This window comes from Schistocerca serialis, chromosome 5, assembly GCF_023864345.2.
Source record: "Schistocerca serialis cubense isolate TAMUIC-IGC-003099 chromosome 5, iqSchSeri2.2, whole genome shotgun sequence".
Classification (NCBI taxonomy): domain Eukaryota; kingdom Metazoa; phylum Arthropoda; class Insecta; order Orthoptera; family Acrididae; genus Schistocerca; species Schistocerca serialis.
The window spans coordinates 685,702,702-685,724,092 of record NC_064642.1 but is presented as its reverse complement, the minus strand read 5'-3'; the positions used below and the strand labels follow the sequence as shown (position 1 = coordinate 685,724,092).

The 21,391-nt window shown below is 39.4% G+C and overlaps 1 protein-coding gene across 1 annotated transcript in view; it reads left to right on the top strand.

The window, feature by feature from the left end:
* Positions 1–21,391, top strand: part of LOC126482177 (dentin sialophosphoprotein-like) — a 195,618-nt gene that overhangs the window by 25,501 nt on the left and 148,726 nt on the right. The window contains exons 28-30 of the mRNA XM_050106156.1: positions 12,929–12,970; positions 13,158–13,199; positions 20,714–20,755. Of these exons, the coding sequence (XP_049962113.1) occupies positions 12,929–12,970; positions 13,158–13,199; positions 20,714–20,755 (126 nt within the window). The remainder of the gene's footprint in view (positions 1–12,928; positions 12,971–13,157; positions 13,200–20,713; positions 20,756–21,391) is intronic.

Sequence of the window (21,391 nt, the reverse complement as noted above, 5' to 3'; positions counted from 1 at the left end):
ATGTTTGAAATGTACTAACTCGTTTTTTCCTCACAGCAGGTCAACTTGTGTGTGGTTGCAACACTACGGTCCCATTGAGTACATTTTTGGAGAAAGGGACATCTGTTGCACCACAGGGAGGGAGGAGGGTGAGGAGCACGACACATTTTCTTCCTTTGGTAAGCATTTTTTTGTGGTTTATACTTTTGGAATTTTGGTTTTTTATGTTGATTTTAAAATGACCTATTTCATGTTTGAAATGTACTAACTCGTTTTTTTTTTCACAGCAGGTCAACTTGTGTGTGGTTGCAACACTACGGTCCCATTGAGTGCATTTTTGGAGAAAGGGACATCTGTTGCACCACAGGGAGGGAGGAGGGTGAGGAGCACGACACATTTTCTTCCATTGGTAAGCATTTTTTTGTGGTTTATACTTTTGGAATTTTAGTTTCTTATGTTGATTTTAAAATGACCTATTTCATGTTTGAAATGTACTAACTCGTTTTTTCCTCACAGCAGGTCAACTTGTGTTTGGTTGCAACACTACGGTCCCATTGAGTACATTTTTGGAGAAAGGGACACCTGTTGCACCACAGGGAGGGAGGAGGGTGAGGAGCACGACACATTTTCTTCCATTGGTAAGCATTTTTTTGTGGTTTATACTTTTGGAATTTTGGTTTTTTATGTTGATGTTAAAATGACCTATTTCATGTTTGAAATGTACTAACTCGTTTTTTCCTCACAGCAGGTCAACTTGTGTGTGGTTGCAACACTACGGTCCCATTGAGTACATTTTTGGAGAAAGGGACATCTGTTGCACCACAGGACGGGAGGAGTGTGAGGAGTACGACACATTTTCTTCCATTGGTAAGCATTTTTTTGTGGTTTATACTTTTGGAATTTTGGTTTTTTATGTTGATTTTAAAATGACCTATTTCATGTATGAAATGTACTAACTCGTTTTTTCCTCACAGCAGGTCAACTTGTGTGTGGTTGCAACTTTACGGTCCCATTGAGTACATTTTTGGAGAAAGGGACATCTGTTGCACCACAGGGAGGGAGGAGGGTGAGGAGCACGACACATTTTCTTCCATTGGTAAGCATGTTTTTGTGGTTTATACTTTTGGAATTTTGGTTTTTTATGTTGATTTTAAAATGACCTATTTCATGTCTGAAATGTACTAACTCGTTTTTTCCTCACAGCAGGTCAACTTGTGTGTGGTTGCAACACTACGGTCCCATTGAGTACATTTTTGGAGAAAGGGACATCTGTTGCACCACAGGGAGGGAGGAGGGTGAGGAGCACGACACATTTTCTTCCATTGGTAAGCATTTTTTTGTGGTTTATACTTTTGGAATTTTGGTTTTTGATGTTGATTTTAAAATGACCTATTTCATGTTTGAAATATACTAACTCGTTTTTTCCTCACAGCAGGTCAACTTGTGTGTGGTTGCAACACTACGGTCCCATTGAGTACATTTTTGGAGAAAGGGACATCTGTTGCACCACAGGGAGGGAGATGGGTGAGGAGCAGGACACATTTTCTTCCATTGGTAAGCATTTTTTTTGTGGTTTATACTTTTGGAATTTTGGTTTTTTATGTTGATTTTAAAATGACCTATTTCATGTTTGAAATGTACTAACTCGTTTTTTCCTCACAGCAGGTCAACTTGTGTGTGGTTGCAACACTACGGTCCCACTGAGTACATTTCTGGAGAAAGGGACATCTGTTGCACCACAGGGAGGGAGGAGGGTGAGGAGCAGGACACATTTTTTCCATTGGTAAGCATTTTTTTGTGGTTTATACTTTTGTATTTTTATGTTGATTTTAAAATGACCTATTTCATGTATGAAATGTACTAACTCGTTTTTTCCTCACAGCAGGTCAACTTGTGTGTGGTTGCAACACTACGGGACCCATTGAGTACATTTTTGGAGAACGGGACCCTGTTGCACCACAGGGAGGGAGGCGGGTGAGGAGCAGGACGCATTTTCTTCCATTGGTAAGCATTTTTTTGTGGTTTATACTTTTGGAATTTTGGTTATTTATGTTGATTTTAAAATGACCTATTTCATGTTTGAAATGTACTAATTCGTTTTTTTCCTCACAGCAGGTCAACTTGTGTGTGGTTGCAACACTATACGGTCCCATTGAGTACATTTTTGGAGAAAGGGACATCTGTTGCACCACAGGGAGGGAGGTGGGTGAGGAGCAGGACACATTTTCTTCCATTGGTAAGCATTTTTTGTGGTTTATACTTTTGGAATTTTGGGTTTTTAATGTTGACTTTAAAATTATTTATTTTATGTTTGAAATGTACTAACTCGTTTTTTCCTCACAGCAGGTCAACTTGTGTGTGGTTGCAACACTACGGTCCATTGAGTACATTTTTGGAGAAAGGGACATCTGTTGCACCACAGGGAGGGAGGTGGGTGAGGAGCAGGACACATTTTCTTTCCATTGGTAAGCATTTTTTTGTGGTTTATACTTTTGGAATTTTGCTTTTTTATGTTGATTTTAAAATGACCTATTTCTGTTTGAATGTACTAACTCGTTTTTTCCTCACAGCAGGTCAACTTGTGTGTGGTTGCAACACTACGGTCCCATTGAGTACATTTTTGGAGAAAGGGGACATCTGTTGCACCACAGGGAGGGAGGAGGGGGAGGAGCAGGACACATTTTCTTTCATTGGTAAGCATATTTTTGGGGTTTATACTTTTGGAATTTTGGTTTTTATGTTGATTTTAAAATGACCTATTTCATGTTGAATGTACTAACTCGTTTTTTCCTCACAGCAGGTCAACTTGTGTGTGGTTGCAACACTACCGTCCCATTGAGTACATTTTTGGAGAAAGGGACATCTGTTGCACCACAGGGAGGGAGGAGGGTGAGGAGCACGACACATTTTCTTCCATTGGTAAGCATTTTTTTGTGGTTTATACTTTTGGAATTTTGGTTTCTTATGTGATTTTAAAATGACCTATTTTCATGTTTGAAATGTTACTAACTCGTTTTTTCCTCACAGCAGGTCAACTTGTGTGTGGTTGCAACACTACGGTCCCATTGAGTACATTTTTGGAGAAAGGGACATCTGTTGCACCACAGGGAGGGAGAAGGTGAGGAGCACGGACACATTTCCTTCCATTGGTAAGCATTTTTTTGTGGTTTATACTTTTGGAATTTTGGTTTTTTATGTTGATTTTAAAATGTCCTATTTCATGTTTGAAATGTACCAACTCGTTTTTTTCCTCACAGCAGGTCAACTTGTGTGTGGTTGCAACACTACGGTCCCATTGAGTGCATTTTTGGAGAAAGGGACATCCTGTTGCACCACAGGGAGGGAGGAGGGTGAGGAGCACGACACATTTTCTTCATTGGTAAGCATTTTTTTGTGGTTTATACTTTTGGAATTTTGGTTTTTTATGTTGATTTTAAAATGACCTATTTCATGTATGAAATGTACTAACTCGTTTTTTTCCTCACAGCAGGTCAACTTGTGTGTGGTTGCAACACTACGGTCCCCATTGAGTACATTTTTGGAGAAAGGGACCTCTGTTGCACCACAGGGAGGGAGGCGGGTGAGGGAGCAGGACGCATTTTCTTCCATTGGTAAGCATTTTTTTGTGGTTATACTTTTGGAATTTTGGTTATTTATGTTGATTTTAAAATGACCTATTTCATGTTTGAAATGTACTAACTCGTTTTTTCCTCACAGCCTGTTCAACTTGTGTGTGGTTGCAACACTACGGTCCCATTGAGTACATTTTTGGAGAAAGGGACATCTGTTGCACCACAGGGAGGGAGGTGGGGTGAGGAGCAGGACACATTTTCTTCCATTGGTAAGCATTTTTTTGTGGTTTATACTTTTGGAATTTTGCTTTTTTATGTTGATTTTAAAATGACCTATTTCATGTTTGAAATGTACTAACTCGTTTTTTCCTCACAGCAGGTCAACTTGTGTGTGGTTGCAACACTACGGTCCCATTGAGTACATTTTTGGAGAAAGGGACATCTGTTGCACCACAGGGAGGGAGGAGGGTGAGGAGCACGACACATTTTCTTCCATTGGTAAGCATTTTTTTGTGGTTTATACTTTCGGAATTTTGGTTTCTTATGTTGATTTTAAAATGACCTATTTCATGTTTGAAATGTACTAACTCGTTTTTTCCTCACAGCAGGTCAACTTGTGTGTGGTTGCAACACTACGGTCCCATTGAGTACATTTTTGGAGAAAGGGACATCTGTTGCACCACAGGGAGGGAGGAGGGTGAGGAGCACGACACATTTTCTTCCATTGGTAAGCATTTTTTTGTGGTTTATACTTTTGGAATTTTGGTTTTTTATGTTGATTTTAAAATGACCTATTTCATGTTTGAAATGTACTAACTCGTTTTTTCCTCACAGCAGGTCAACGTGTGTGTGGTTGCAACACTACGGTCCCATTGAGTACATTTTTGGAGAAAGGGACATCTGTTGCACCACAGGGAGGGAGGAGGGTGAGGAGCACGACACATTTTCTTCCATTGGTAAGCATTTTTTTGTGGTTTATACTTTTGGAATTTTGGTTTTTTATGTTGATTTTAAAATGACCTATTTCATGTTTGAAATGTACTAACTCGTTTTTTCCTCACAGCAGGTCAACTTGTGAGTGGTTGCAACACTACGGTCCCATTGAGTACATTTTTGGAGAAAGGGACATCTGTTGCACCACAGGGAGGGAGGAGGGTGAGGAGCACGACACATTTTCTTCCATTGGTAAGCATTTTTTTGTGGTTTATACTTTTGGAATTTTGGTTTTTTATGTTGATTTTAAAATGACCTATTTCATGTTTGAAATGTACTAACTCGTTTTTTCCTCACAGCAGGTCAACTTGTGTGTGGTTGCAACACTACGGTCGCATTGAGTACATTTTTGGAGAAAGGGACATCTGTTGCACCACAGGGAGGGAGGAGGGTGAGGAGCACGACACATTTTCTTCCGTTGGTAAGCATTTTTTTGTGGTTTATACTTTTGGAATTTTGGTTTTTTATGTTGATTTTCAAATGACCTATTTCATGTTTGAAATGTACTAACTCGTTTTTTCCTCACAGCAGGTCAACTTGTGTGTGGTTGCAACACTACGGTCGCATTGAGTACATTTTTGGAGAAAGGGACATCTGTTGCACCACAGGGAGGGAGGAGGGTGAGGAGCACGACACATTTTCTTCCATTGGTAAGCGTTTTTTTGTGGTTTATACTTTTGGAATTTTGGTTTTTTATGTTGATTTTAAAATGACCTATTTCATGTTTGTAATGTACTAACTCGTTTTTTCCTCACAGCAGGTCAACTTGTGTGTGGTTGCAACACTACCGTCCCATTAAGTACATTTTTGGAGAAAGGGAAATCTGTTGCACCACAGGGAGGGAGGAGGGTGAGGAGCACGACACATTTTCTTCCATTGGTAATCATTTTTTTGTGGTTTATACTTTTGGAATTTTGGTTTTTTATGTTGATTTTAAAATGACCTAATTCAAGTTTGAAAAGTACTAACTCGTTTTTTCCTCACAGCAGGTCAACTTGTGTGTGGTTGCAACACTACGGTCCCATTGAGTACATTTTTGGAGAAAGGGACATCTGTTGCACCACAGGGAGGGAGGAGGGTGAGGAGCACGACACATTTTCTTCCATTGGTAAGCATTTTTTTGTGGTTTATACTTTTGGAATTTTGGTTTTTTATGTTGATTTTAAAATGACCTATTTCATGTATGAAATGTACTAACTCGTTTTTTCCTCACAGCAGGTCAACTTGTGTGTGGTTGCAACACTACGGTCCCATTGAGTACATTTTTGGAGAAAGGGACATCTGTTGCACCACAGGGAGGGAGGAGGGTGAGGAGCACGACACATTTTCTTCCATTGGTAAGCATTTTTTTGTGGTTTATACTTTTGGAATTTTGGTTTTTTATGTTGATTTTAAAATGACCTATTTCATGTTTTAATGTACTAACTCGTTTTTTCCTCACAGCAGGTCAACTTGTGTGTGGTTGCAACACTACGGTCCCATTAAGTACATTTTTGGAGAAAGGGACATCTGTTGCGCCACAGGGAGGGAGGAGGGTGAGGAGCACGACACATTTTCTTCCATTTGTAAACATTTTTTTGTGATTTATACTTTTGGAATTTTGGTTTTTTATGTTGAATTTCAAATGACCTATTTCATGTTTGAAATGTACTAACTCGTTTTTTCCTCACAGCAGGTCAACTTGTGTGTGGTTGCAACATTACGGTCCCATTGAGTACATTTTTGGAGAAAGGGACATCTGTTGCACCACAGGGCGGGAGGAGGGTGAGGAGCACGACACATTTTCTTCCATTGGTAAGCATTTTTTTGTGGTTTATACTTTTGGAATTTTGGTTTTTTATGTTGATTTTAAAATGACCTATTTCATGTTTGAAATGTACTAACTCGTTTTTTCCTCACAGCAGGTCAACTTGTGTGTGGTTGCAACACTACGGTCGCATTGAGTACATTTTTGGAGAAAGGGACATCTGTTGCACCACAGGGAGGGAGGAGGGTGAGGAGCACGACACATTTTCTTCCGTTGGTAAGCATTTTTTTGTGGTTTATACTTTTGGAATTTTGGTTTTTTATGTTGATTTTCAAATGACCTATTTCATGTTTGAAATGTACTAACTCGTTTTTTCCTCACAGCAGGTCAACTTGTGTGTGGTTGCAACACTACGGTCGCATTGAGTACATTTTTGGAGAAAGGGACATCTGTTGCACCACAGGGAGGGAGGAGGGTGAGGAGCACGACACATTTTCTTCCATTGGTAAGCGTTTTTTTGTGGTTTATACTTTTGGAATTTTGGTTTTTTATGTTGATTTTAAAATGACCTATTTCATGTTTGTAATGTACTAACTCGTTTTTTCCTCACAGCAGGTCAACTTGTGTGTGGTTGCAACACTACCGTCCCATTAAGTACATTTTTGGAGAAAGGGAAATCTGTTGCACCACAGGGAGGGAGGAGGGTGAGGAGCACGACACATTTTCTTCCATTGGTAATCATTTTTTTGTGGTTTATACTTTTGGAATTTTGGTTTTTTATGTTGATTTTAAAATGACCTAATTCAAGTTTGAAAAGTACTAACTCGTTTTTTCCTCACAGCAGGTCAACTTGTGTGTGGTTGCAACACTACGGTCCCATTGAGTACATTTTTGGAGAAAGGGACATCTGTTGCACCACAGGGAGGGAGGAGGGTGAGGAGCACGACACATTTTCTTCCATTGGTAAGCATTTTTTTGTGGTTTATACTTTTGGAATTTTGGTTTTTTATGTTGATTTTAAAATGACCTATTTCATGTATGAAATGTACTAACTCGTTTTTTCCTCACAGCAGGTCAACTTGTGTGTGGTTGCAACACTACGGTCCCATTGAGTACATTTTTGGAGAAAGGGACATCTGTTGCACCACAGGGAGGGAGGAGGGTGAGGAGCACGACACATTTTCTTCCATTGGTAAGCATTTTTTTGTGGTTTATACTTTTGGAATTTTGGTTTTTTATGTTGATTTTAAAATGACCTATTTCATGTTTTAATGTACTAACTCGTTTTTTCCTCACAGCAGGTCAACTTGTGTGTGGTTGCAACACTACGGTCCCATTAAGTACATTTTTGGAGAAAGGGACATCTGTTGCGCCACAGGGAGGGAGGAGGGTGAGGAGCACGACACATTTTCTTCCATTTGTAAACATTTTTTTGTGATTTATACTTTTGGAATTTTGGTTTTTTATGTTGAATTTCAAATGACCTATTTCATGTTTGAAATGTACTAACTCGTTTTTTCCTCACAGCAGGTCAACTTGTGTGTGGTTGCAACATTACGGTCCCATTGAGTACATTTTTGGAGAAAGGGACATCTGTTGCACCACAGGGCGGGAGGAGGGTGAGGAGCACGACACATTTTCTTCCTTTGGTAAGCATTTTTTTGTGGTTTATACTTTTGGAATTTTGGTTTTTTATGTTGATTTTAAAATGACCTATTTCATGTTTGAAATGTACTAACTCGATTTTTCCTCACAGCAGGTCAACTTGTGTGTGGTTGCAACACTACGGTCCCATTGAGTGCATTTTTGGAGAAAGGGACATCTGTTGCACCACAGGGAGGGAGGAGGGTGAGGAGCACGACACATTTTCTTCTTTTGGTAAGCATTTTTTTGTGGTTTATACTTTTGGAATTTTGGTTTTTTATGTTGATTTTAAAATGACCTATTCAATGTTTGAAATGTACTAACTCGTTTTTTCCTCACAGCAGGTCAACTTGTGTGTGGTTGCAACACTACGGTCCCATTGAGTGCATTTTTGGAGAAAGGGACATCTGTTGCACCACAGGGAGTGAGGAGGGTGAGGAGCACGACACATTTTCTTCCATTGGCAAGCATTATTTTGTGGTTTATACTTTTGGAATTTTGGTTTCTTATGTTGATTTTAAAATGACCTATTTCATGTTTGAAATGTACTAACTCGTTTCTTCCTCACAGCAGGTCAACTTGTGTTTGGTTGCAACACTACGGTCCCATTGAGTACATTTTTGGAGAAAGGGACATCTGTTGCACCACAGGGAGGGAGGAGGGTGAGGAGCACGACACATTTTCTTCCATTGGTAAGCATTTTTTTGTGGTTTATACTTTTGGAATTTTGGTTTTTTATGTTGATTTTAAAATGACCTATTTCATGTTTGAAATGTACTAACTCGTTTTTTCCTCACAGCAGGTCAACTTGTGTGTGGTTGCAACACTACGGTCCCATTGAGTACATTTTTGGAGAAAGGGACATCTGTTGCACCACAGGGAGGGAGGAGGGTGAGGAGCACGACACATTTTCTTCCATTGGTAAGCATTTTTTGGGGTTTATACTTTTGGAATTTTGGTTTTTTATGTTGATTTTAAAATGACCTAATTCAAGTTTGAAATGTACTAACTCGTTTTTTCCTCACAGCAGGTCAACTTGTGTGTGGTTGCAACACTACGGTCCCATTGAGTACATTTTTGGAGAAAGGGACATCTGTTGCACCACAGGGAGGGAGGAGGGTGAGGAGCACGACACATTTTCTTCCATTGGTAAGCATTTTTTTGTGGTTTATACTTTTGGAATTTTGGTTTTTTATGTTGATTTTAAAATGACCTATTTCATGTATGAAATGTACTAACTCGTTTTTTCCTCACAGCAGGTCAACTTGTGTGTGGTTGCAACACTACGGTCCCATTGAGTACATTTTTGGAGAAAGGGACATCTGTTGCACCACAGGGAGGGAGGAGGGTGAGGAGCACGACACATTTTCTTCCATTGGTAAGCATTTTTTTGTGGTTTATACTTTTGGAATTTTGGTTTTTTATGTTGATTTTAAAATGACCTATTTCATGTTTGAAATGTACTAACTCGTTTTTTCCTCACAGCAGGTCAACTTGTGTGTGGTTGCAACACTACGGTCCCATTAAGTACATTTTTGGAGAAAGGGACATCTGTTGCGCCACAGGGAGGGAGGAGGGTGAGGAGCACGACGCATTTTCTTCCATTTGTAAACATTTTTTTGTGATTTATACTTTTGGAATTTTGGTTTTTTATGTTGAATTTCAAATGACCTATTTCATGTTTGAAATGTACTAACTCGTTTTTTCCTCACAGCAGGTCAACTTGTGTGTGGTTGCAACATTACGGTCCCATTGAGTACATTTTTGGAGAAAGGGACATCTGTTGCACCACAGGGCGGGAGGAGGGTGAGGAGTACGAATCATTTTCTTCCATTGGTAATAATTTTTTTGTTGTTTATACTTTTGGAATTTTGGTTTTTTATGTTGATTTTAAAATGACCTATTTCATGTTTGAAATGTACTAACTCGTTTTTTCCTCACAGCAGGTCAACTTGTGTGTGGTTGCAACACTACGGTCCCATTGAGTACATTTTTGGAGAAAGGGACATCTGTTGCACCACAGGACGGGAGGAGTGTGAGGAGTACGACACATTTTCTTCCATTGGTAAGCATTTTTTTTTGGTTTATACTTTTTGAATTTTGGTTTTTTATGGTGATTTTAAAATGACCTTATTCATGTTTGAAATGTACTAACTCGTTTTTTCCTCACAGCAGGTCAACTTGTGTGTGGTTGCAACACTACGGTCCCATTGAGTACATTTTTGGAGAAAGGGACATCTGTTGCACCACAGGGAGGGAGGAGGGTGAGGAGCACGACACATTAGCTTCCTTTGGTGAGCATTTTTTTGTGGTTTATACTTTTGTAATTTTGGTTTTTTATGTTGACTTTAAAATAACCTATTTCATGTTTGAAATGTACTAACTCGTTTTTTCCTCACAGCAGGTCAACTTGTGTGTGGTTGCAACACTACGGTCCCATTGAGTGCATTTTTGGAGAAAGGGACATCTGTTGCACCACAGGGAGGGACGAGGGTGAGGAGCACGACACATTTTCTTCCATTGGTAAGCATTTTTTTGTGGTGTATACTTTTGGAATTTTGGTTTCTTATGTTGATTTTAAAATGACCTATTTCATGTTTGAAATGTACTAACTCGTTTTTTCCTCACAGCAGGTCAACTTGTGTTTGGTTGCAACACTACGGTCCCATTGAGTACATTTTTGGAGAAAGGGACATCTGTTGCACCACAGGGAGGGAGGAGGGTGAGGAGCAGGACACATTTTCTTCCATTGGTAAGCATTTTTTTGTGGTTTATACTTTTGGAATTTTGGTTTTTTATGTTGATTTTAAAATGACCTATTTCATGTTTGAAATGTACTAACTTGTTTTTTCCTCACAGCAGGTCAACTTGTGTGTGGTTTCAACACTACGGTCCCATTGAGTACATTTTTGGAGAAAGGGACATCTGTTGCATCACAGGGAGGGAGGTGGGTGAGGAGCAGGACACATTTTCTTCCATTGGTAAGCATTTTTTTGTGGTTTATACTTTTGGAATTTTGGTTATTTATGTTGATTTTAAAATGACCTACTTGATGTTTGAAATGCACTAACTCGTTTTTTCCTCACAGCAGGTCAACTTGTGTGTGGTTGCAACACTACGGTCCCATTGAGTACATTTTTGGAGAAAGGGACATCTGTTGCACCACAGGGAGGGAGGTGGGTGAGGAGCAGGACACATTTTCTTCCATTGGTAAGCATTTTTTTGTGGTTTATACCTTTGGAATTTTGGTTTTTTATGTTGATTTTAAAATGACCTATTTTATGTTTGAAATGTACTAACTCGTTTTTTCCTCACAGCAGGTCAACTTGTGTGTGGTTGCAACACTACGGTCCCATTGAGTACATTTTTGGAGAAAGGGACATCTGTTGCACCACAGGGAGGGAGGTGGGTGAGGAGCAGGACACATTTTCTTCCATTGGTAAGCATTTTTTTGTGGTTTATACTTTTGGAATTTTGGTTTTTTATGTTGATTTTAAAATGACCTATTTCATGTTTGAAATGTACTAACTCGTTTTTTCCTCACAGCAGGTCAACTTGTGTGTGGTTGCAACACTACGGTCCCATTGAGTACATTTTTGGAGAAAGGGACATCTGTTGCACCACAGGGAGGGAGGAGGGTGAGGAGCACGACACATTTTCTTCCATTGGTAAGCATTTTTTTGTGGTTTATACTTTTTGAATTTTTGTTTCTTATGTTGATTTTAAAATGACCTATTTCATGTTTGAAATGCACTAACTCGTTTTTTCCTCACAGCAGGTCAACTTGTGTGTGGTTGCAACACTACGGTCCCATTGAGTGCATTTTCAAAGAAAGGGACATCTGTTGCACCACAGGGAGGGAGGAGGGTGAGGAGACACATTTTCTTCCATTGGTAAGCATTTTTTTGTGGTTTATACTTTTGGAATTTTGGTTTCTTATGATGATTTTAAAATGACCTATTTCATGTTTGAAATGTACTAACTCGTTTTTTCCTCACAGCAGGTCAACTTGTGTTTGGTTGCAACACTACGGTCCCATTGAGTACATTTTTGGAGAAAGGGACATCTGTTGCACCACAGGGAGGGAGGAGGGTGAGGAGCACGACACATTTTCTTCCATTGGTAAGCATTTTTTGGGGTTTATACTTTTGGAATTTTGGTTTTTTATGTTGATTTTAAAATGACCTATTTCATGTTTGAAATGTACTAACTCGTTTTTTCCTCACAGCAGGTCAACTTGTGTGTGGTTGCAACACTACGGTCCCATTGAGTACATTTTTGGAGAAAGGGACATCTGTTGCACCACAGGGAGGGAGGAGGGTGAGGAGCACGACACATTTTCTTCCATTGGTAAGCATTTTTTGGGGTTTATACTTTTGGAACTTTGGTTTTTTATGTTGATTTTAAAATGACCTATTTCATGTTTGAATTGTACTAAGTCGTTTTTTCCTCACAGCAGGTCAACTTGTGTGTGGTTGCAACACTACGGTCCCATTGAGTACATTTTTGGAGAAAGGGACATCTGTTGCACCACAGGGAGGGAGGAGGGTGAGGAGCACGACACATTTTCTTCCATTGGTAAGCATTTTTTGGGGTTTATACTATTGGAATTTTGGTTTTTTATGTTGATTTTAAAATGACCTAATTCATGTTTGAAATGTACTAACTCGTTTTTTCCTCACAGCAGGTCAACTTGTGTGTGGTTGCAACACTACGGTCCCATTGAGTACATTTTTGGAGAAAGGGACATCTGTTGCACCACAGGGAGGGAGGAGGGTGAGGAGCACGACACATTTTCATCCTTTGGTAAGCATTTTTTTGTGGTTTATACTTTTGTAATTTTGGTTTTTTATGTTGACTTTAAAATGACCTATTTCATGTTTGAAATGTACTAACTCTTTTTTTCCTCACAGCAGGTCAACTTGTGTGTGGTTGCAACACTACGGTCCCATTGAGTGCATTTTTGGAGAAAGGGACATCTGTTGCACCACAGGGAGGGACGAGGTTGAGGAGTACGACACATTTTCTTCCATTGGTAAGCATTTTTTTGTGGTGTATACTTTTGGAATTTTGGTTTCTTATGTTGATTTTAAAATGACCTATTTCATGTTCGAAATGTACTAACTCGTTTTTTCCTCACAGCAGGTCAACTTGAGTTGGGTTGCAACACTACGGTCCCATTGAGTACATTTTTGGAGAAAGGGACATCTGTTGCACCACAGGGAGGGAGGAGGGTGAGGAGCAGGACACATTTTCTTCCATTGGTAAGCATTTTTTTGTGGTTTATACTTTTGGAATTTTGGTTTTTTATGTTGATTTTAAAATGACCTATTTCATGTTTGAAATGTACTAACTCGTTTTTTCCTCACAGCAGGTCAACTTGTGTGTGGTTTCAACACTACGGTCCCATTGAGTACATTTTTGGAGAAAGGGACATCTGTTGCACCACAGGGAGGGAGGTGGGTGAGGAGCAGGACACACTTTCTTCCATTGGTAAGCATTTTTTTGTGGTTTATACTTTTGTAATTTTGGTTATTTATGTTGATTTTAAAATGACCTATTTCATGTTTGAAATGCACTAACTCGTTTTTTCCTCACAGCAGGTCAACTTGTGTGTGGTTGCAACACTACGGTCCCATTGAGTACATTTTTGGAGAAAGGGACATCTGTTGCACCACAGGGAGGGAGGTGGGTGAGGAGCAGGACACATTTTCTTCCATTGGTAAGCATTTTTTTGTGGTTTATACTTTTGGAATTTTGGTTTTTTATGTTGATTTTAAAATGACCTATTTTATGTTTGAAATGTACTAACTCGTTTTTTCCTCACAGCAGGTCAACTTGTGTGTGGTTGCAACACTACGGTCCCATTGAGTACATTTTTGGAGAAAGGGACATCTGTTGCACCACAGGGAGGGAGGTGGGTGAGGAGCAGGACACATTTTCTTCCATTGGTAAGCATTTTTTTGTGGTTTATACTTTTGGAATTTTGGTTTTTTACGTTGATTTTAAAATGACATATTTCATGTTTGAAATGTACTAACTCGTTCTTTCCTCACAGCAGGTCAACTTGTGTGTGGTTGCAACACTACGGTCCCATTGAGTACATTTTTGGAGAAAGGGACATCTGTTGCACCACAGGGAGGGAGGAGGGTGAGGAGCACGACACATTTTCTTCCATTGGTAAGCATTTTTTTGTGGTTTATACTTTTTGAATTTTTGTTTCTTATGTTGATTTTAAAATGACCTATTTCATGTTTGAAATGTACTAACTCGTTTTTTCCTCACAGCAGGTCAACTTGTGTGTGGTTGCAACACTACGGTCCCATTGAGTACATTTTTGGAGAAAGGGACATCTGTTGCACCACAGGGAGGGAGGAGGGTGAGGAGCACGACACATTTTCTTCCTTTGGTAAGCATTTTTTTGTGGTTTATACTTTTGGAATTTTGGTTTTTTATGTTGATTTTAAAATGACCTATTTCATGTTTGAAATGTACTAACTCGTTTTTTTTTTCACAGCAGGTCAACTTGTGTGTGGTTGCAACACTACGGTCCCATTGAGTGCATTTTTGGAGAAAGGGACATCTGTTGCACCACAGGGAGGGAGGAGGGTGAGGAGCACGACACATTTTCTTCCATTGGTAAGCATATTTTTGTGGTTTATACTTTTGGAATTTTAGTTTCTTATGTTGATTTTAAAATGACCTATTTCATGTTTGAAATGTACTAACTCGTTTTTTCCTCACAGCAGGTCAACTTGTGTTTGGTTGCAACACTACGGTCCCATTGAGTACATTTTTGGAGAAAGGGACATCTGTTGCACCACAGGGAGGGAGGAGGGTGAGGAGCACGACACATTTTCTTCCATTGGTAAGCATTTTTTTGTGGTTTATACTTTTGGAATTTTGGTTTTTTATGTTGATGTTAAAATGACCTATTTCATGTTTGAAATGTACTAACTCGTTTTTTCCTCACAGCAGGTCAACTTGTGTGTGGTTGCAACACTACGGTCCCATTGAGTACATTTTTGGAGAAAGGGACATCTGTTGCACCACAGGACGGGAGGAGTGTGAGGAGTACGACACATTTTCTTCCATTGGTAAGCATTTTTTTGTGGTTTATACTTTTGGAATTTTGGTTTTTTATGTTGATTTTAAAATGACCTATTTCATGTATGAAATGTACTAACTCGTTTTTTCCTCACAGCAGGTCAACTTGTGTGTGGTTGCAACTTTACGGTCCCATTGAGTACATTTTTGGAGAAAGGGACATCTGTTGCACCACAGGGAGGGAGGAGGGTGAGGAGCACGACACATTTTCTTCCATTGGTAAGCATGTTTTTGTGGTTTATACTTTTGGAATTTTGGTTTTTTATGTTGATTTTAAAATGACCTATTTCATGTCTGAAATGTACTAACTCGTTTTTTCCTCACAGCAGGTCAACTTGTGTGTGGTTGCAACACTACGGTCCCATTGAGTACATTTTTGGAGAAAGGGACATCTGTTGCACCACAGGGAGGGAGGAGGGTGAGGAGCACGACACATTTTCTTCCATTGGTAAGCATTTTTTTGTGGTTTATACTTTTGGAATTTTGGTTTTTGATGTTGATTTTAAAATGACCTATTTCATGTTTGAAATATACTAACTCGTTTTTTCCTCACAGCAGGTCAACTTGTGTGTGGTTGCAACACTACGGTCCCATTGAGTACATTTTTGGAGAAAGGGACATCTGTTGCACCACAGGGAGGGAGATGGGTGAGGAGCAGGACACATTTTCTTCCATTGGTAAGCATTTTTTTTGTGGTTTATACTTTTGGAATTTTGGTTTTTTATGTTGATTTTAAAATGACCTATTTCATGTTTGAAATGTACTAACTCGTTTTTTCCTCACAGCAGGTCAACTTGTGTGTGGTTGCAACACTACGGTCCCACTGAGTACATTTCTGGAGAAAGGGACATCTGTTGCACCACAGGGAGGGAGGAGGGTGAGGAGCAGGACACATTTTTTCCATTGGTAAGCATTTTTTTGTGGTTTATACTTTTGGAATTTTGGTTTTTTATGTTGATTTTAAAATGACCTATTTCATGTATGAAATGTACTAACTCGTTTTTTCCTCACAGCAGGTCAACTTGTGTGTGGTTGCAACACTACGGACCCATTGAGTACATTTTTGGAGAACGGGACCTCTGTTGCACCACAGGGAGGGAGGCGGGTGAGGAGCAGGACGCATTTTCTTCCATTGGTAAGCATTTTTTTGTGGTTTATACTTTTGGAATTTTGGTTATTTATGTTGATTTTAAAATGACCTATTTCATGTTTGAAATGTACTAATTCGTTTTTTCCTCACAGCAGGTCAACTTGTGTGTGGTTGCAACACTACGGTCCCATTGAGTACATTTTTGGAGAAAGGGACATCTGTTGCACCACAGGGAGGGAGGTGGGTGAGGAGCAGGACACATTTTCTTCCATTGGTAAGCATTTTTTTGTGGTTTATACTTTTGGAATTTTGGTTTTTAATGTTGACTTTAAAATGATTTATTTTATGTTTGAAATGTACTAACTCGTTTTTTCCTCACAGCAGGTCAACTTGTGTGTGGTTGCAACACTACGGTCCCATTGAGTACATTTTTGGAGAAAGGGACATCTGTTGCACCACAGGGAGGGAGGTGGGTGAGGAGCAGGACACATTTTCTTCCATTGGTAAGCATTTTTTTGTGGTTTATACTTTTGGAATTTTGCTTTTTTATGTTGATTTTAAAATGACCTATTTCATGTTTGAATGTACTAACTCGTTTTTTCCTCACAGCAGGTCAACTTGTGTGTGGTTGCAACACTACGGTCGCATTGAGTACATTTTTGGAGAAAGGGACATCTGTTGCACCACAGGGAGGGAGGAGGGGGAGGAGCAGGACACATTTTCTTTCATTGGTAAGCATATTTTTGGGGTTTATACTTTTGGAATTTTGGTTTTTTATGTTGATTTTAAAATGACCTATTTCATGTTTGAAATGTACTAACTCGTTTTTTCCTCACAGCAGGTCAACTTGTGTGTGGTTGCAACACTACCGTCCCATTGAGTACATTTTTGGAGAAAGGGACATCTGTTGCACCACAGGGAGGGAGGAGGGTGAGGAGCACGACACATTTTCTTCCATTGGTAAGCATTTTTTTGTGGTTTATACTTTTGGAATTTTGGTTTCTTATGTTGATTTTAAAATGACCTATTTCATGTTTGAAATGTACTAACTCGTTTTTTCCTCACAGCAGGTCAACTTGTGTGTGGTTGCAACACTACGGTCCCATTGAGTACATTTTTGGAGAAAGGGACATCTGTTGCACCACAGGGAGGGAGAAGGTGAGGAGCACGACACATTTCCTTCCATTGGTAAGCATTTTTTTGTGGTTTATACTTTTGGAATTTTGGTTTTTTATGTTGATTTTAAAATGTCCTATTTCATGTTTGAAATGTACCAACTCGTTTTTTCCTCACAGCAGGTCAACTTGTGTGTGGTTGCAACACTACGGTCCCATTGAGTGCATTTTTGGAGAAAGGGACATCTGTTGCACCACAGGGAGGGAGGAGGGTGAGGAGCACGACACATTTTCTTCCATTGGTAAGCATTTTTTTGTGGTTTATACTTTTGGAATTTTGGTTTTTTATGTTGATTTTAAAATGACCTATTTCATGTATGAAATGTACTAACTCGTTTTTTCCTCACAGCAGGTCAACTTGTGTGTGGTTGCAACACTACCGTCCCATTGAGTACATTTTTGGAGAAAGGGACCTCTGTTGCACCACAGGGAGGGAGGCGGGTGAGGAGCAGGACGCATTTTCTTCCATTGGTAAGCATTTTTTTGTGGTTTATACTTTTGGAATTTTGGTTATTTATGTTGATTTTAAAATGACCTATTTCATGTTTGAAATGTACTAACTCGTTTTTTCCTCACAGCCTGTCAACTTGTGTGTGGTTGCAACACTACGGTCCCATTGAGTACATTTTTGGAGAAAGGGACATCTGTTGCACCACAGGGAGGGAGGTGGGTGAGGAGCAGGACACATTTTCTTCCATTGGTAAGCATTTTTTTGTGGTTTATACTTTTGGAATTTTGGTTTTTAATGTTGATTTTAGAATGATTTATTTTATGTTTGAAATGTACTAACTCGTTTTTTCCTCACAGCAGGTCAACTTGTGTGTGGTTGCAACACTACGGTCCCATTGAGTACATTTTTGGAGAAAGGGACATCTGTTGCACCACAGGGAGGGAGGTGGGTGAGGAGCAGGACACATTTTCTTCCATTGGTAAGCATTTTTTTGTGGTTTATACTTTTGGAATTTTGCTTTTTTATGTTGATTTTAAAATGACCTATTTCATGTTTGAAATGTACTAACTCGTTTTTTCCTCACAGCAGGTCAACTTGTGTGTGGTTGCAACACTACGGTCCCATTGAGTACATTTTTGGACAAAGGGACATCTGTTGCACCACAGGGAGGGAGGAGGGTGAGGAGCACGACACATTTTCTTCCATTGGTAAGCATTTTTTTGTGGTTTATACTTTCGGAATTTTGGTTTCTTATGTTGATTTTAAAATGACCTATTTCATGTTTGAAATGTACTAACTCGTTTTTTCCTCACAGCAGGTCAACTTGTGTGTGGTTGCAACACTACGGTCCCATTGAGTACATTTTTGGAGAAAGGGACATCTGTTGCACCACAGGGAGGGAGGAGGGTGAGGAGCACGACACATTTTCTTCCATTGGTAAGCATTTTTTTGTGGTTTATACTTTTGGAATTTTGGTTTTTTATGTTGATTTTAAAATGACCTATTTCATGTTTGAAATGTACTAACTCGTTTTTTCCTCACAGCAGGTCAACGTGTGTGTGGTTGCAACACTACGGTCCCATTGAGTACATTTTTGGAGAAAGGGACATCTGTTGCACCACAGGGAGGGAGGAGGGTGAGGAGCACGACACATTTTCTTCCATTGGTAAGCATTTTTTTGTGGTTTATACTTTTGGAATTTTGGTTTTTTATGTTGATTTAAAAATGACCTATTTCATGTTTGAAATGTACTAACTCGTTTTTTCCTCACAGCAGGTCAACTTGTGAGTGGTTGCAACACTACGGTCCCATTGAGTACATTTTTGGAGAAAGGGACATCTGTTGCACCACAGGGAGGGAGGAGGGTGAGGAGCACGACACATTTTCTTCCATTGGTAAGCATTTTTTTGTGGTTTATACTTTTGGAATTTTGGTTTTTTATGTTGATTTTAAAATGACCTATTTCATGTTTGAAATGTACTAACTCGTTTTTTCCTCACAGCAGGTCAACTTGTGTGTGGTTGCAACACTACGGTCGCATTGAGTACATTTTTGGAGAAAGGGACATCTGTTGCACCACAGGGAGGGAGGAGGGTGAGGAGCACGACACATTTTCTTCCGTTGGTAAGCATTTTTTTGTGGTTTATACTTTTGGAATTTTGGTTTTTTATGTTGATTTTCAAATGACCTATTTCATGTTTGAAATGTACTAACTCGTTTTTTCCTCACAGCAGGTCAACTTGTGTGTGGTTGCAACACTACGGTCGCATTGAGTACATTTTTGGAGAAAGGGACATCTGTTGCACCACAGGGAGGGAGGAGGGTGAGGAGCACGACACATTTTCTTCCATTGGTAAGCGTTTTTTTGTGGTTTATACTTTTGGAATTTTGGTTTTTTATGTTGATTTTAAAATGACCTATTTCATGTTTGTAATGTACTAACTCGTTTTTTCCTCACAGCAGGTCAACTTGTGTGTGGTTGCAACACTACCGTCCCATTAAGTACATTTTTGGAGAAAGGGAAATCTGTTGCACCACAGGGAGGGAGGAGGGTGAGGAGCACGACACATTTTCTTCCATTGGTAATCATTTTTTTGTGGTTTATACTTTTGGAATTTTGGTTTTTTATGTTGATTTTAAAATGACCTATTTCATGTTTGAAATGTACTAACTCGTTTTTTCCTCACAGCAGGTCAACTTGTGTGTGGTTGCAACACTACGGTCCCATTGAGTACATTTTTGGAGAAAGGGACATCTGTTGCACCACAGGGAGGGAGGTGGGTGAGGAGCAGGACACATTTTCTTCCATTGGTAAGCATTTTTTTGTGGTTTATACTTTTGGAATTTTGGTTTTTTATGTTGATTTTAAAATGACCTATTTCATGATTGAAATGTACTAACTCGTTTTTTCCTCACAGCAGGTCAACTTGTGTGTGGTTGCAACATTACGGTCCCATTGAGTACATTTTTGGAGAAAGGGACATCTGTTGCACCACAGCGCGGGAGGAGGGTGAGGAGTACGATACATTTTCTTCCATTGGTAAGCATTTTTTTGTGGTTTATACCTTTGGAATTTTGGTTTTTTATGTTGATTTTAAAATGACCTATTTCATGTTTGAAATGTACTAACTCGTTTTTTCCTCACAGCAGGTCAACTTGTGTGTGGTTGCAACACTACGGTCCCATTGCGTACATTTTTGGAGAAAGGGACATCTGTTGCAACACAGGGAGGGAGGAGGGTGAGGAGCACGACACATTTTCTTCCATTGGTAAGCATTTTTTTGTGGTTTATACTTTTGGAATTTTGGTTTTTTATGTTGATTTTAAAATGACCTATTTCATGTTTGAAATGTACAAACTCGTTTTTTCCTCACAGCAGGTCAACTTGTGTGTGGTTGCAACACTACGGTCCCATTGAGTACATTTTTGGAGAAAGGGACATCTGTTGCACCACAGGGAGGGAGGTGGATGAGGAGCAGGACACATTATCTTCCATTGGTAAGCATTTTTTTGTGGTTTATACTTTTGGAATTTTGGTTTTTTATGTTGATTTTAAAATGACCTATTTCATGTTTGAAATGTACTAACTCGTTTTTTCCTCACAGCAGCTCAACTTGTGTGTGGTTGCAACATTACGGTCCCATTGAGTACATTTTTGGAGAAAGGGACATCTGTTGCACCACAGGGCGGGAGGAGGGTGAGGAGTACGACACATTTTCTTCCATTGGTAAGCATTTTTTTGTGGTTTATACCTTTGGAATTTTGGTTTTTTATGTTGATTTTAAAATGACCTTTTCATGTTTGAAATGTACTAACTCGTTTTTTCCTCACAGCAGGTCAACTTGTGTGTGGTTGCAACACTACGGTCCCATTGAGTACATTTTTGGAGAAAGGGACATCTGTTGCACCACAGGGAGGGAGGTGGGTGAGGAGCAGGACACATTTTCTTCCATTGGTAAGCATTTTTTTGTGGTTTATACTTTTGGAATTTTGGTTTTTTATGCTGATTTTAAAATGACCTATTTCATGTTTGAAATGTACTAACTCGTTTTTTCCTCACAGCAGCTCAACTTGTGTGTGGTTGCAACATTACGGTCCCATTGAGTACATTTTTGGAGAAAGGGATATCTGTTG